The 15600-nt window shown below is 34.9% G+C and overlaps 1 protein-coding gene across 1 annotated transcript in view; it reads right to left on the bottom strand.

Moving 5' to 3' along the window:
* LOC118180982 (fibronectin type-III domain-containing protein 3A-like) overlaps positions 1 to 15600 on the bottom strand; it is a 254400-nt gene that overhangs the window by 149139 nt on the left and 89661 nt on the right. The window contains exon 3 of the mRNA XM_035350064.2: positions 2331 to 2494. Within this exon, the coding sequence (XP_035205955.1) occupies positions 2331 to 2494 (164 nt within the window). The remainder of the gene's footprint in view (positions 1 to 2330; positions 2495 to 15600) is intronic.

Consider the following 15600-nt stretch of genomic DNA (forward strand, 5'->3'; position numbering starts at 1 on the left):
CTAGAGAAATGAAATTATGTAGATAGAAGCATTTGTCCTTTACCACCTAACCTCTATCCAATTTTTATTTCTTACTGCAGCAAGAAAGCTATCATGGACGATCCCATGAGATCCTATTAGCCCAACATGCAATTATCAAATTCCTCTGTAAGTCCGGGGATTCGATTCACGGTAAGCTGTTGCCAGTCTAATGAGACAATGCAATGAATCGAAGTAATGTGTATCGAAGGCTTCAAATCGGGGTGACTGCAACAAAATGACCAGCCATTAATTTATCTAAAATGACAGACGGATCACAACGAAACAGATCATGCAGCACACAAGTATGGTAAAAGTACCCCTGTTAACTCTCATCTAAGGACAGAAATACAGAAAAATTTTGCTGAGTTTCACACTGTTGATCAGGAAGTGTATGACGATCTTCTGCATAGTTTCTTTTGGGAATGCCCAAAATGTCTTACTGAAATCACCACGTGTGATGAAACCTTGCTGTTCATTTCGATTCTGGGATAAAAAGGCAGTCGATAGAATGGACTTGCATTCCTGCAATGGGTACAAAGATGGCTGCAATGAAGTAAAGCAAATAGATCATATATTGAGTGACAGTTCCAAAGGAGCAATGATTCTATTTACAAAATTTCATTTCTCTAATGTTTACTAGTACTGAGCTACTATATTAGACTGCCTCTTACTTTTCGACCGACCTATGTACTAAAATTCATTTCTTTCCGTTCTAACAGGAACTAAGTTTCCTTCCTTCATAATAAAGACTCGACAAGTAATCTTTAAAGGGTTACAAATACGCAGATTACAACTCGGGGTGGATTACATATTCTTAAGGCATGGTGCTTCCATATGTCAACCGCGAAATCGCGTACTTTGTTTCTCCCTGCCAACGGCGGCAAAGGTCAAGCGTTAAGGAGGAGAAAGAGTAAAGTGTCTTCGGCGACTTCAACCTCAGAATGAAAGTAGAAAGTTAAATTTTTTCTGGTTTGCTATAATCTACCCCTCTTTCCGACGAGGAACCAGCAGAACAAGGTCTAAAGGCCAAGGAATGATACACGCCTAATGGAGGTCCACTTGAAGTTCGAAACCATTCATAGGTAGTCTGTGAACTTTCAATTATAATAAACTAGCAGCCGTCACGGCCTGGCATAAACTTAGATGCTCTCTGTTCAGCGGATTTACACTGGGTGCTTGAAAATCCAAACTCGGTCTCCAGTTTTAGACTGGTGTCGAAGTCGTCTCTGACTTTTATCAGCATAATGCTTTCGACAATTTTGTTTGTCGAAAACTAGTTCTAGTTTCAACTAGTTCTTGGCTGAGTGTGGTGATAAACTGCACCAAACATACAGTAATTTCGGTACTTACGTATTATCGCAACCAGGTTGGCGCTATTTGTAAGTTTCAGTAAAAAAGTATGAATAGAAAGAAAATGTACATTTATTAATTACAGATAATTTTTAATACAGTTTTCTATATTATTTTATTTTAAAATATAAAATAGCAATTAAACCCTTCCGGTTTCGAATTTGAATAAGTTGCAGAATTATTTTTTCGGCGGAAATCTTTTGGCTACTGCTTTTAGCACTGATTGAAAACCGTATTCGCCATAACCATGTACACGTCGACTTATTTTTACTTAAAAAAAATCCCAGAATTGCACAAAAATGGCATTGCGCAAACTCTTGACTTTATCCATGTACACTGCTATTTTCTCATAAATTACAAAAATTTGCACGAAAATGCAGGAAAATTTTGTGAATCTCCACATGCTCTTTTTACAAAACTACGTATAACACGTAGGGTTACCATAAGTAGGGTCGCCAAATTTGGCAATTTTTGCGAATTTTGGCCTGGTTGCGATAATACGTAAGTACCATGTTTTCTACTACAAAATTATTATTGGAGATTACATTCCTACGATTACGTGTGATGCTGTCAGGCGTACATAGCTCCCTTCCAAATTGGAGGAACGTGGAACTTTGGCCAATGGTTTACAATCAAATAGGCGTACAATCAAAATATTCCTATCTTAATTATCTTACTGTAATTTAAATGATCGCATCAACCTACTGCCCATTCTCTGTAATTTTATACGAGAAATATGTAGATATTTGGCCAAAACCCTTGGTACCATAATTATCTACTAGTTTGTCTTGCCCTGATTCGGTAATTTTATCCGCAAAATTGCAAGAATATCGTTAACAGACACAATCGTGGTTAGAATACAATAACTTATTTAAAATTCAGAATTGGTAAAAGGGGAATCAAGAGCTAAACAAGAGCACTTTTTAAATATTTAAAAACACACAGAGAGAATTACTTACATAGTGAGGTCCTACCGGCAGAGCCATCGGCGGTGAAAACAAGAAATGGCGCACCGTTCCATTTTCATCCACAACCTGTTGCACTAAATGACCCGGCGGTACCTGCAGCTGCACGGGCAAAGGTCCTGTACTGTTATTCTGCACCATCCGCACTCCCGGATGCCCTGAAACACATAAATAAATATATACAAATCAGTAAGATAATAAACAATATTATCCAAAAATTTCATTGCTGAGTAAAATTTTAAATTACCTTACTGATTTGATGTTAATATGTACTAAAAAAATAAACATACTCTAAAATACAAATTGGCGTGATCTATACACACACACACACATCTATACAGCGATTAGTTTACAAAATCTGAAATTATTTATAATTCTGTACATAACTGAAAGCGAGATACGCATTTGTTCAGCTTCTACCTAACAGGTAATTGAAGATTTAATACACTGAATTCTGCAACTTGCGCATTTACGGCTGGTAAAACTCTTGATTTTTAGATATTCTTTACGCGATTTTAATCGTAAATATCATTTACAAACTTGTAGAGACATTAGGATTTTCAGGAAGCAAGAGATATTGAAAAACATGCAACGCCTACGCCGAGAATCGAATCACAGACCTCTGGAATACGCGCCCAGCGTGCAGACCACCACACCACGAAGGCGAGAGAAATACCTTATAAACTTATTAGCGTCATCTCTACACTGAAAGATATGGTAACTTTAAATTTTTTTTTTTTTTTTTTTTTTTAATCCAATGATCTTTTTTTAAGAAAAAAACCCTTAAATGCCATTTATAGCAGCTAGTCTCATAAATTTCAAAACCCAGCATCTGACGCAAGAAAAGGAAGAGCAGACTTTAAAACAATTACGTGAAACAACATTAAATTTTGTTTTACATAATGATTATATGGAAAATTTCATACTTTCCGCTCATTACTTAAAACAATTAAAAAATCTTTATAGGTATACACTGCGCATTTAAAACGAATTCAGTTGTTCTTACACTCTACAACTAATATAATAATAATGACTAATTGGGCCCACTAGTTCTACTGAACATCTAGTTCTACTACCATCAAGCTACTGAACACTGGTAGTTCGAACTGGGTTCGAGTACTGGAACAGGTTGTATGGCGTTTTCGTGGTTCTCGCCTCGTGTAACAAGGATAAGAGGCAAATTTCCTCAGAATGTGCTTCACGAAAGCATTCCTCCCTTCGCAGATAGACCTAGTGTTCTTTTGCCACAACCAAGCAAACCAAACCATGATTCGATCGGAAGGAATTATTTAATTATGAAAAAAAAATTAACGCTGCATGTCTAAAAGAAGGAATACTTTCATTGATGACTTCCTAAAGGTAATACATTGGGGGTACACTCAGACCCTCCTGGCAACGAAGTGGCCTCTTAATCAGTTTTCGCATGGGAAAAGTCACATAACCAACTACTTAATTGCTAAGAATAGAACTCAAGGCGTATTTAACGGCAACTCGCGGATTGATCCATCTGGCTATGTGCGGATCTGCCATGCATGACATAATAATACAATTAACTGGCAACCAATTAATCAAGTACTGTATTTTTAGATTCTAAAGCAGCCTAAAGCCGCCCACCAATTAATCAAGTACTGTATTTTTAGATTCTAAAGCAGCCTAAAGCCGCCCAGACATTACAGTGGTCGGGGGAGCCTACTACGGTACCGAAGGGATCAGGTTCGAATCCCGGAGAAGGCATGGGTGTAACTGTCCGTCCCTTCAAAGCAGGCAACGGTGGTTGATTATTTGGTGCCTCCACAATAAAATAGCTACCAATTCTGGCCTTAGGAGTGGTCAATACTGAATAAGCAAGTGCCCGTCATTAGATCAAATAAACAAAAATTAAAACAGTTATTTAGACATCTAGAGCACTAAATACTAGTAGCATTGTGAAAACCATTACAGTGCATCATCATTTTCATTTGAAAAACCTATTGTTACATTTGAGTCCCCTCCCCGCATTTACGCAATGCCCCTTGCTTTGAAACATACTTTAAATTTTAAAATGGATCGAATTTAGGAAAGGATAGTTCGGCACGATTAATAGCACTGTTTGACACTGTTAGTGGGTACCGACAGATAACGAATGAAACTTTACGTTGCTATAACAAATTATTATTTCCGCATTTCAGATGGCTTGCAAGCATTCACTGGACACGGACCTGACTGGAATACCTTAAATTTACTCCTTGAAAAAGACACGCGACGGCCTGTCTCGTATGACATCACGGCGATTTTTCGATAAAACCTATGTAAATTTAAAACTGATATCTCCTGAATTTTATATTTGATATAAGCATGTTTCTCTTTGGCATTTCTTAGGTACAACTTGGATTTTGGAATACGAGTACTCTGCATTATATATATTTGAATAAATGCAGGATTAAACTCATTTAGATACGAAAAACAATTTAACAATGATAGGGGAAATGTATGAAATTCGTAGATTTATTTAATAGTAATAGTACCTCAGAATTAATTAAACTTCGCACAAAATATTAATGTTAAAAGTGCATGTTCAGAACTCATAAGGGCAATGGTATTCAAATTTCGCATTGTCTACAACGATGTCTTCAATTTTAATCATTTTAAAAGTCCAAACACAAACCAATCGTCTGGTTATTTATGCAGCAGAATGACGGGGCTATCAGCTTTTGATTAAATTATGTTTATTAATTAAAGAACAGCAAACCAAGGGCTACTTGCTTAAGGGAAATGATAATTTCGTGGAGGACTTCATAAGAAAAAAGGCATCACATTCATGCTGCCCGTCAGAAAAACAACGAAAACTTCTATTCGCCGGGGTCATGGATCGAATTACCAGAGTTACCACTCGGCCACTTCTGGGTATCCGTGATGAAAGTTGTCTTTATGGAAAATTTTTTCGAAAGAAACCAGTTATTATCATCGTTACACCCGAAGGAAACCTTATCCAATCAGCCCGTTCAGTAACACAGAATGGACCCCGGGATAAGCTACTAATGTTCACAAACATGTTTGCATTTATTTACATATAAAACTATTACCTTTTTTTAAAATTCTCTAGAGGTTTTAAAAAACATTAATTTTCTTTTTCATAAAAAATGATATGGAATGCAAAAACTGTTTTTATAAAGTTCCAAAATTTTTTTCAGTCTTAAAATAATTTAAAATAACACAAGAAAGATTAAAATGCAACCTAAAAACAACATTACAGGATGAAACTAACGAGATAGAGTACGTAACCTCTGATAAAGATACATTTAGATTAGCTAACAAAACATCCTCAGCTATACCTTATCATTTTAGACAACGTTTAATTCTCTTAATTTCATATGCCTCCCTATCATAACACAAGACTTTCAACAATATCATGGGTGTGTTCTTTCAGTAGAATGATAAAACTGAACGATGGGGGTAAGATTGCGGGCAATAAAACAGTCAGTTCAAAAAAGAAAGAAGTGAAGTCAAGAAATGGAATTTGCGTCGGCGTCTGACCTTGTCTGCTTCAGTAAGAAGGAAATACTTTTGCACTCTGAGAGCACGCGTTCGTCTTCACAGTCGAGCGCTTCCAAATTTTAATCTTTTTTTTCATAACCGAAAAAGCAGTCAGTTTACAAGCACAGCTGCACCAAATGAAAAACCTCTTATAGGAGTGCATAACAACTATTTGTTACCACGCTCGGAACCTAAAGAGAGATATTCCTAATTTATTTCTCACGATAATCTTTCCTGAAAAGGAATACAAATTTAAAATGTTTTGAAATGAGCAGAAGAAAAGCAAATTTATAATTACTGCTGCCTAAAATGATAAGGCATTATTTTATAAAAACGAAATTAAAATATAAATACGAGAAATAATGTTCTCATAAAATTCACCTGCAGTTGAAACGAAATTCCCAATCGGACAATTTAAGTACTTCACTAGCTTGTTGCAAGTTGAAACATAATAACACACATTTTTTGGATTTTGGATTGGATTATTCAATTACGGCAAAGCACACGAGGGCTATCTGCCTAAAGGGAGGGATGCCTTCGTGGAGGACTTTCTAAGGGAAACTGGCTTGTATACACGTTACACATGGGGAAAACCACGAAAACGCCCATGCAGCTATCCCGTTCGCGGGATTCGAACCTCGGACCGAACTACCAGTGTTCAGCGTCTTTACCGCCCGGCCGCTGGTGGGCTAACACACATTTTTTGAAAATCTCTAATAACACTATCACTTCAAAATTTATGCTTATGCAGCTATAGGAATATACGGATACTTTTGACGCAGGCTTAGTTCCCGGCTACCAATGAATATGACAATTACACGAATCACATGAGTATACTACTCGTAGTTTCCCAACTATACACTGTACAGTTTGATCCCTAGCCTTGTAGACTATAGATATACTTACCAGACTGCAGACTTTAAAGACACTTCTCCTTCTTTATTATTTGCACCTTCGCTAATAAAACAGTTTTAATTTCTTCAATAACTTATTCTTTGCTTTCGAAACTCACCTATCTCTTTAATACAAAAGGCCCAATGTTCGGCTTCAATAGATGTTCAACATGTATTTCTTCTTAAGCTTAACCAATTCTAATATCTGATATAAAATGAGACACACACGATTCTTCCTTCCACCTACGATAATTTTAGGATTATTAATACTCATATTTTCTAAGGAAAAAGTTCGAAATACTATATGACTTAACAATCTAGGTATTAACTCTTCAGACTCGAGAGTCGACTCTCGGTCGACACTTGATTTGATGCGGTAACTAGAGAGGTGACTCTCGATCAACTGTTTGTTTGACGGGATAATTTGAGCGGTGATAATTTTTATTCAGGTTTGATTTGGGCAATATTCCTTCATGAGTGTATTCAACAATACAAGCGTATAAAACAACTGCCGATCTTTAACCGTAAATACATTTTTTAGATTTATTACTATATATATTCGTCTTCGACAGCTGTGGCAAATAGGAATATTATTTTCAAAGTTGCGTAGCACAATAAGCACGGAATCAGTCCAAGTGAACATGAGATTTTTCGTTGATGAAGAAAGAAATTACATCTATGCATAGACAACTTGACAATAGAAAGGAAGAAATCAGTGATGAAAATAGCGATGAAAGAAGGCGAAAAATCAACGCAATAGACAGTGAATACGAAAACAGCAGTGATTCCGCAAAAGAGACAAAGAATTCAGAATGGATAACTTGCTCAAAATCCGAAGAAATACCGTAAAGAATGCCGTTTGTATCCGACGAAAAAGCTGCAGATTCGCAACCATCTTCAGACATAAAAGAACCATTGGATTTCAGTAAAATCGTTTAGGTTAGGCAAATGCGGAAAATCGTCTCGAGTTGCTGGTTCGCCCGAGCGAAAAAGGTCCTCCAATGCAAAGGGTTCAGAATTTTGGTGAAACATTTTTGTAGTGTGATAAAAAGAAAAATTCAAAATCAAGCCAGCTTTAATAATACAAAAATTAATAAATAAATATTAGTCACTAAACACTTAAAAGTTTGAGCTATAAAGCTATTTGGTTTGGTTTGCTTATTTTTCCTATTGGCTCATTTATTATTTGATTTGTATATTTTTTATTGGTTCATTTATCTTCTTGGATTTGTTATCTTGTTTGTCATTATTAATTTATATTTCAATACTATAAATAATAATAATAATAAAAACTTTAAAAGTCTGAAAGGTTTCAGATTTTAAATTACATCCAAAGGGTAGTTTTTTTAACGTTTTGTGTGTTACCTTTATTTATTAAATATCATGTTCTTTGCACTTAAACCATTATTCGCAGTAGGATTACGTCATTCAAAATTGGATGGCTCTATGTACCGTTGTTTTATCACAATGCCAGAAACATACATACATTTATGCAGATTCTTCATTATTTAATTTCTTCGAATATAATATAGGACGATAGTATTTAGTGGCAACGATTTGAAAAGTTTCCTTTTAAAGTTTTCAACGCAAAATCGCAAAACGAAAACAATCGTCCTTCAGGGACAAAGTCCCTTTGGACTAATAATGAAAAAGTTTGAAATAGCCGAGAGACTAAATAAACACGACACAGAGATATGAAACTAGCAAATGTAGCATGCAAATTGAAAGATTGCTTTAAACTTTTGATATGCAGAAAAGCATATGCAAAACACACAGAATTATACTATTAACATAAATATGAGAGAGGATTGAAAAATATCTGGCAGAAATGTAATGACACGTAAAGGAGACCGAAATAAGAGTATTTTGATATGGAATATGTGTGTCCAAATGAAGCTCTGAGGTGGCATAGTAGGCGCTCAATTAGTTTCGAATTTCGAGAGGTACGCATCGTTACACGAAAGCAGAACTTTCCGACATGCATTTTATCTATGGAGCTGTGGAGACAGATAAGATATATAGGAGAAAGAAGATATAGGCAGTACAGAGAACGAAAAGCCGGCAAACGGGATAATGGTAAGTGACTCAGACTACTGTACTGAAAGGCCCGGGTTCCAATCCCGGAGAAGGCATGGATGTTTGTAAAGGTATAGTATCTTTGAGGCAAGGGGGCACTCTAAATAATACGGCGAGACGAAAGTCCTCTCGTGTGATTTGGTGGTAAGGGAAGAGGGTGGAGACCCTCAGACCCCCTCCGGGGTGCTCTCCCTCAAAATAGAGGTAGAACTTGCAAAAATCTTAGTGTCACCTTTATGATGCCCAAGGCTCAGACAAATGAGATTATTCACAACACCACAGAGAACAAATCCCGAGTGTCTCTTTTGAGCAGCTGCTCGGTTTCCGCCTGCAGCCCCATGGATAAAATTCATATCAACAAGCTCAGTTTTCGTGCAATGATGCATACAGCTCGAAATTCGTATGAGGAATGGCGATTTATGCCAGCAAAACGTTTTATGTAAAGCTTCGTTCTAACGAGGGTTTTGTTGTCATAAAGCTTTGCGGTTTAAGTCATAAAATGCGTTAAGTCCATTCTCACCAGTTTAGCAGAGTTCAAGCCATAGCCAATCAGGGAAGGGAAAGTTACATATGCATAAATGGTGTAGGTGACTCAGAGAAACTATCGACCGATGTCTGCTTCGACGTGATTGTTGGTTCTCAACCAACTTGGCACTAAGGTGAAAATTACAACTTTTAGGCAAAATCCTTAAACCAGATTTTGTGACGCAGCAAGGTCTGGTTGCTTAGCAACGGAACTGGGCTTAAACCTGTTATGACTTTAAAACCATTGTGTGAACGAAGATTAATGCGTTGTACCACATCAACGCGTCATTTTCGCACAGACATGCATTCCATCACAAAATCTGTTTATTTCGGTCTCCTACTACATTTTTGTCTCGTACTTTTGAATCATCCTGTATACAAGGTAAAAAAAGCACTGAAAGAGAATTAAAAGATTATAAGGTGATACTGTAACACTTCCAGACACTGTAATACTAACTGTTCCAGACAGCAGCATTATTAATATACAGTGTTCACATCGCTAACGATCCCACCTTCATACTATCACTTATTATGCAATATAATAAGAGATGTTATGCTGTATTAATTATAGATGATAATATATGGACTGTGAATTAGTGATTAATGCACAGTTAACCCATTCAGGATGTGATAGTGGAGATAAGGACTGTCGCAAAATGAAAGATAAATTTATCGTTGATATAATCATAACGTAACGAAAATGTTGAAAAGTGTTTATGAAAAAGGTTTGCTGAAGAAGGTTATTTTAAGGTGAAGATTTTCCTGAAGCCAATAAAAATCTCTTATCAATATATTCAGTATTTAGAGCCTTATCCAATGAAAGAAACTGGATAAACAAGCGAAACAAACAAACAAACTGGATAAACAAGCGAAACAAACAATCTCCTTTCTTACAATGCAATAAATATCTAGATCCCATCGAATTATTTAAAATATTGTAATGTGAACGTAGAAAATACTGAGAAAATACATTACCATTATTTTTCACTGTAACTTAAGATATCCTGTAACTATGTTTCTTTACTCTTAAGTGTATTATAACGAAAAGAAAAGTAATATACAATAGATAATTAGAACAATTATGATGATGTTATGTAGCTGAAGATTTCGATACTCTAAATAATAATGTTATAAACTAGTTACACATAATCTTCTGTATTTATTCATTAGTTCAACTAAAATCCGATAAGTGATATGCTCTCTTACCTGCTTCCATATAATGAACGCATACCAATTTAAAGTACGAGAACTATAAGACGGTACTATTTTCTAAAGTTGTTCAGCATGAAAATTTATGGAAAACAATGAGTCATGAACAGGTTTTAATGAAATAAAATATTGTATAGCACATTCTGTCCCACAGCTTTATTACATAGTTAAATTTTCAAAAGAAGAGATCGAAGCATGCCTTATTACGAAACTTATTATGCCTAGTTTAACACTGCAAAGATTAGCGAGTTTGAATAAATATATTTTCACACTGATGGGTAATTTATCTCTAAATTTATATCTAAGCCAATTCTTCAAATTGATGAGCAAATTCATCACGCACCAATTTATTTAAGATGGTATCATGCATCCTTTCCTACAAGTCAAACCAAAAAGTATTTCTAGTTTCTTCTAATATGGAGAATTTTTCGGATGGGGAGGAACAAAATTATTAATTTCTCCTTTAATGATTAAAATAATTAAGGGTATGTATACTGTTTCTTGACATCTTCATTTGTTGGACTGATACGAATAAAAGATAAATGAAGAAGCTTATGATGAGTGTAATGGCAACAACTTTCAAAAATGGCAATTATCCGAGCCCAGTAAATATTAGTTGTTTTGGTCTTGATAGAAGATTCGTTATTAGATGAGCTTCCTTTACCAAAACTTGTAAAAATTTTCAGTCCGGTACATCCTTCCATTAAACATACTTTTGAATTTAAAATTCTATTAACTGACTGAACTAAGTTTCCTTTTAATTCCAACTATAATCTGCATTAGGAATAGAAGCTAAAAGATTATTTAAGAAACATTTTTTCTTATGGACTGAATACTATTCTGAGAGAGGGGAAGAAAACACGATTATTAGATGTTTTTTGCAAAAATAACGAAATGTAAAACATAAAGCAATTGAATTACTACTATTATTATATAATATTTATTACATGAATGGTATAAATATTAGCATTATTATTTAAAAACTATGTAAATTATTTTTAAAAATGCTCAGTTTGCTATAAGCATTACACTGGTATGATTTGAAAGACAAGGAATGCATTGATTAAATAAATGGTCAAATTCATTTCATTACGCGGGTTTGGAAAGAATTCACATTCCGATAAATTATGTTCTCCAGATTCTCAGCCGGCGGGAAGTCTGGGAAGTTTCTTTTATGCGGGATTGCCCGCGCAAAACCGATGAACACTGGTATTTCGGTCCAACTTTCGATCCTGGGTAACGGGCTGGCTGAATGGGTGTTTACGTGATTTTCCGCATCTGTAAGGTGTATGCAGTACTGTATGGATGCATACGGGAATAAACCGGTTTAAATCACCGGAAACTGGTAGTTCCGTCCAACTTTCGAATGTAGGCGAATTTTAACATGGGAATTCTTTTAAAAACGAACAATGATAAGCGGGCTTGCCCGCTAGTCAATGCATATTTTTTCGAAGTGCTATTGTATCACTGTATTCAAATCCTCTGTGGTGGGTGCAATCCAATAGAATTTCAACAGTGCTGAACGAAGTCCAATGCAATCTGTCTCCGTAAACGTCCAGTATCTCCTTCGCTCGGATTTTCAAGTACCACTGTCTACTTCTTTTGTTCTTGTAGCAACTGAAATGATATCCACATTACGCAAGTATTGAAAATCCGGCTACTTTAAATCGACTTCAAACCATTCCTCGATGTTTTCCTGACTGACATTTTAGCAGAATTTTAAATTTTTAATTTTCTGGGATACAACTCCAGTTACTGCCTAGTTCTGCCTCTTCACAATTAGCTACATCTCCAATTTCTATATATCTATATAAATATATTTTATACATTATATAAATCTAAGATATTTTAAACTCTCACCCATAGCGTTCAGTGTGGGCAATACCAAACACGGATAACTAGACTACACTTATTAGCATGCTGCAATTCAAATGCTCCACCACAATGCCCGAGTGGTTAAAACCACTGAGTATTGGTAGTGCGTCTCGCGTTAGAATCCAGGCGAACAGACTGGCGGCAACTCTATGCTGCCAAGTCTAATTGTAGATGGTTGGTTGGACTTCACGATATGTAACATAAATACGAGCCATCTTCCTTTAGAAAGTTCTTCATGAAAGCATCCATTCCTTTATGCAGCTAGCTCTCGAGTGCTTTCTCAATCAAAAATAATTTAACTTATATGGTAAGTCACACTTCCTCCTTCTACTAAAAATTCGCCAAACAACAGTTTCACTTAATAAATTTTGTAACAATGCCACACGGAAACAAATTGCTGTATGCAAACCTGTGAGTAAATCTCTAAAGCGCACACATACCAGAGGGCGTAAATTCGCCTTTATCCATTAATCTTTATTCTGACACACGAAGAAGGGAAAATCACTGTTTTTCAGAAAGTTTAATAAAAATTTAACTAAACGAAATAGTTTTCCCTGTTTTAGCCTCTTTTCCCAAACCACGTGTTTGATTAGAAGTTGGATAAATTTTTTTCTGGGAAGTAGTATATTTCAAAATGGCTCTATTTCTATTAAACGTTACATACAATACAACAGTCCAAAAATCTACCCTTAAATTCCTACTAATGACTATGCCTATAAAGAAATCTTCGATTTTAGCTCATATATGTGTACTTAACATTAAAAAAAAAATAAAAAAAAATAAAAAAAAAAAAAAAAATTGGTTCCAGAAACAAAGAAACTTGGAGAAAAACGTAAAAATAACAAAAGAAATACTTAAATTTATTCTATAAAAATAAACTAAAAACAACAGACAGAAAATAATGTAACCTTGATTATGTTAATTACATTACCATACATATTCACATGTCAACAACACAAGTTCGGATAATCAAATTCCATTTCTTAAGATTTTAATCATAATAATATATTATTATATAAAGCAATTATGTTATTAATATTAAAACATAATAATATTCAATGCTTCAATTCAGTGCTTTATATTAATATATTCAAGGCTTGTTTTGACTGAATATTGGCATATCAAAAAATGCCCAAAACTTAATCGACGACAGGTTATATTAATTCCTGTAGCACTCGAAGATGAGTGATATTCAAACAAGAACAGCTGACAGATTAACTCATGCCTGAGTTGGATTCAGTCATGAGACATCGTTTGTTTGTTTCTGATTGTGTGTTACACATCATATGTGCTGAAAGAGTACCTGCTAAATGTTTTAAAGAACTCGTCAAGTTTGATAAAATAATCTCCATACAAGTCAAACTGACACATTAAGTTTTTATATCAAGATTTTAATTTCAAAAAATATAAATATTTTCCTTCCGGGAAAAAACGAGCGTTATTTAATCTGCACCAAAAGAGCTACAACAATATGAACAAAACTGTCAGAAAGTAAGCATAACGTTATTATTATATGTATCTATATATATAAAACGGATGACTGATTCCTTCTTCCCAATAACATTTAACCTATATGTTGCGAATATTCTCAATGTTTAAACTCAATGTTGCAAATATTCTCCGCATCGCGGAACTAATTTATTACTTGTTAAATTCACAAACCCCCAACACTTTCAGACTTCTTTCAGTTTTTATTATGTTTAAAAAATAATTAGTCAAATGATTTCGAGCTACATGTGTAGAAGCAGAAATGAAAGCACTTAAATGTTCCGAAGAAAACAAAGATTTCAGAATTAATTTTTTAAAATAAATCTATTGGAAAAACTTAGAATTCAAATGTGCAATTTTGAACTTTCTTAACGCATGAAGATTTCAAGCATTCAAAGCTCATTCACGCTCAAAAAGTGCAGAAAAGCCTATAAAATACAAACACAGCTTCTTCCTATCTAAGCAAAAAAAAAAAAGTTCACTCAGATAACAATAATATAATCAAATGTTCAAAGATTACATTTACAGAATGGAAAGAATTCCCAAACGGGGCCAGCTTCCTTACACCGTTCTCTTAACAAGCTGCTTTAAAAGCAAATGATAGCTATATGCAAAGAAACTAGTTCTTGAAAGTCCTCCCCCCTTCACGAAGGCCTTGACCACCGACTACTTTATGAAAGAAGTTAATCTCAAACTCATATTACGTATTCATTTCAACTGCTGATCGTTCCTGAGGATTTTACGGTAACTGGCAAACAAAGCCCCAATTCTAAAAAAACTCAAAAACCTAACAAATAAAAGTTTTTATTACCACAAACAATAACAATGCGCAGGTAAACCAACGCACTGTTTTCCTAGAATCATTTTATGAAAACGTCCTATGAGATAAAAAGGACGTATAGCAAAAACACCAACTATTACCTTTAGTACGAAACATGTATAAAATGGAATCTTGAAACTTTCGAGATTCATTTGACAAAAAATAGCCTGATGATAAGAAGGATATGCGTTATTGAAATATACATTTTATCACACAAAAGACAAAATATTCCTCAGAATGCAAAAAGACGTTAGCTATGAATTACTGCTTCAACGAATACAAGTAAGCTTTCTTACACAGGCATACAAAAATTCTTCCGAAAGCTCTAGATTTCGACTAGCCTCACCGAGACGTTAAGACCGCTGAATAATTGAATATTGACCTGAGTTCGATCCCAGGCAAACGGGTTCGCTGCATGGTTGGTTTTCGTAATTTTTCCCACGTGTAACAGTTTCTCTTAAGACCCCGCTCTTAGATAACTATCTCTACAGTGCTTTGCCATGTTCACATAACTTAGGTTTCGACTGATTGCGAATTCTTTCGTAGTTTTCTCATACCGCTGGAAGATTGTGGGCGTGAAAAATCCAATATAATGTAAAGCATTTGAAGTATGCAAGCAGAAGTTGCTACTCCAGCAATGCAAACCATATAATTATTTGAATAAAATAAAAGTAATATTCCAGCCCTAAGAAATAGATAGCAGGTCAACTAGAGATGCAGATCGCCAGCAGAATGTTCTTTCGTTCCATTTTCTAATCTAATATTCACCTAAATACTCTTGCCTTTAGCCTTTTCATTCAAATATAACCTATTAACTAAATTTTCCTTGAATTATTTTTATATTTTAAATGTAATCTTCTAAGAA

This window comes from Stegodyphus dumicola, chromosome 6 (genome assembly GCF_044657685.1).
Source record: "Stegodyphus dumicola isolate Sdum_Otavi_A_Nest chromosome 6, ASM4465768v1".
Lineage (NCBI taxonomy): Eukaryota > Metazoa > Arthropoda > Arachnida > Araneae > Eresidae > Stegodyphus > Stegodyphus dumicola.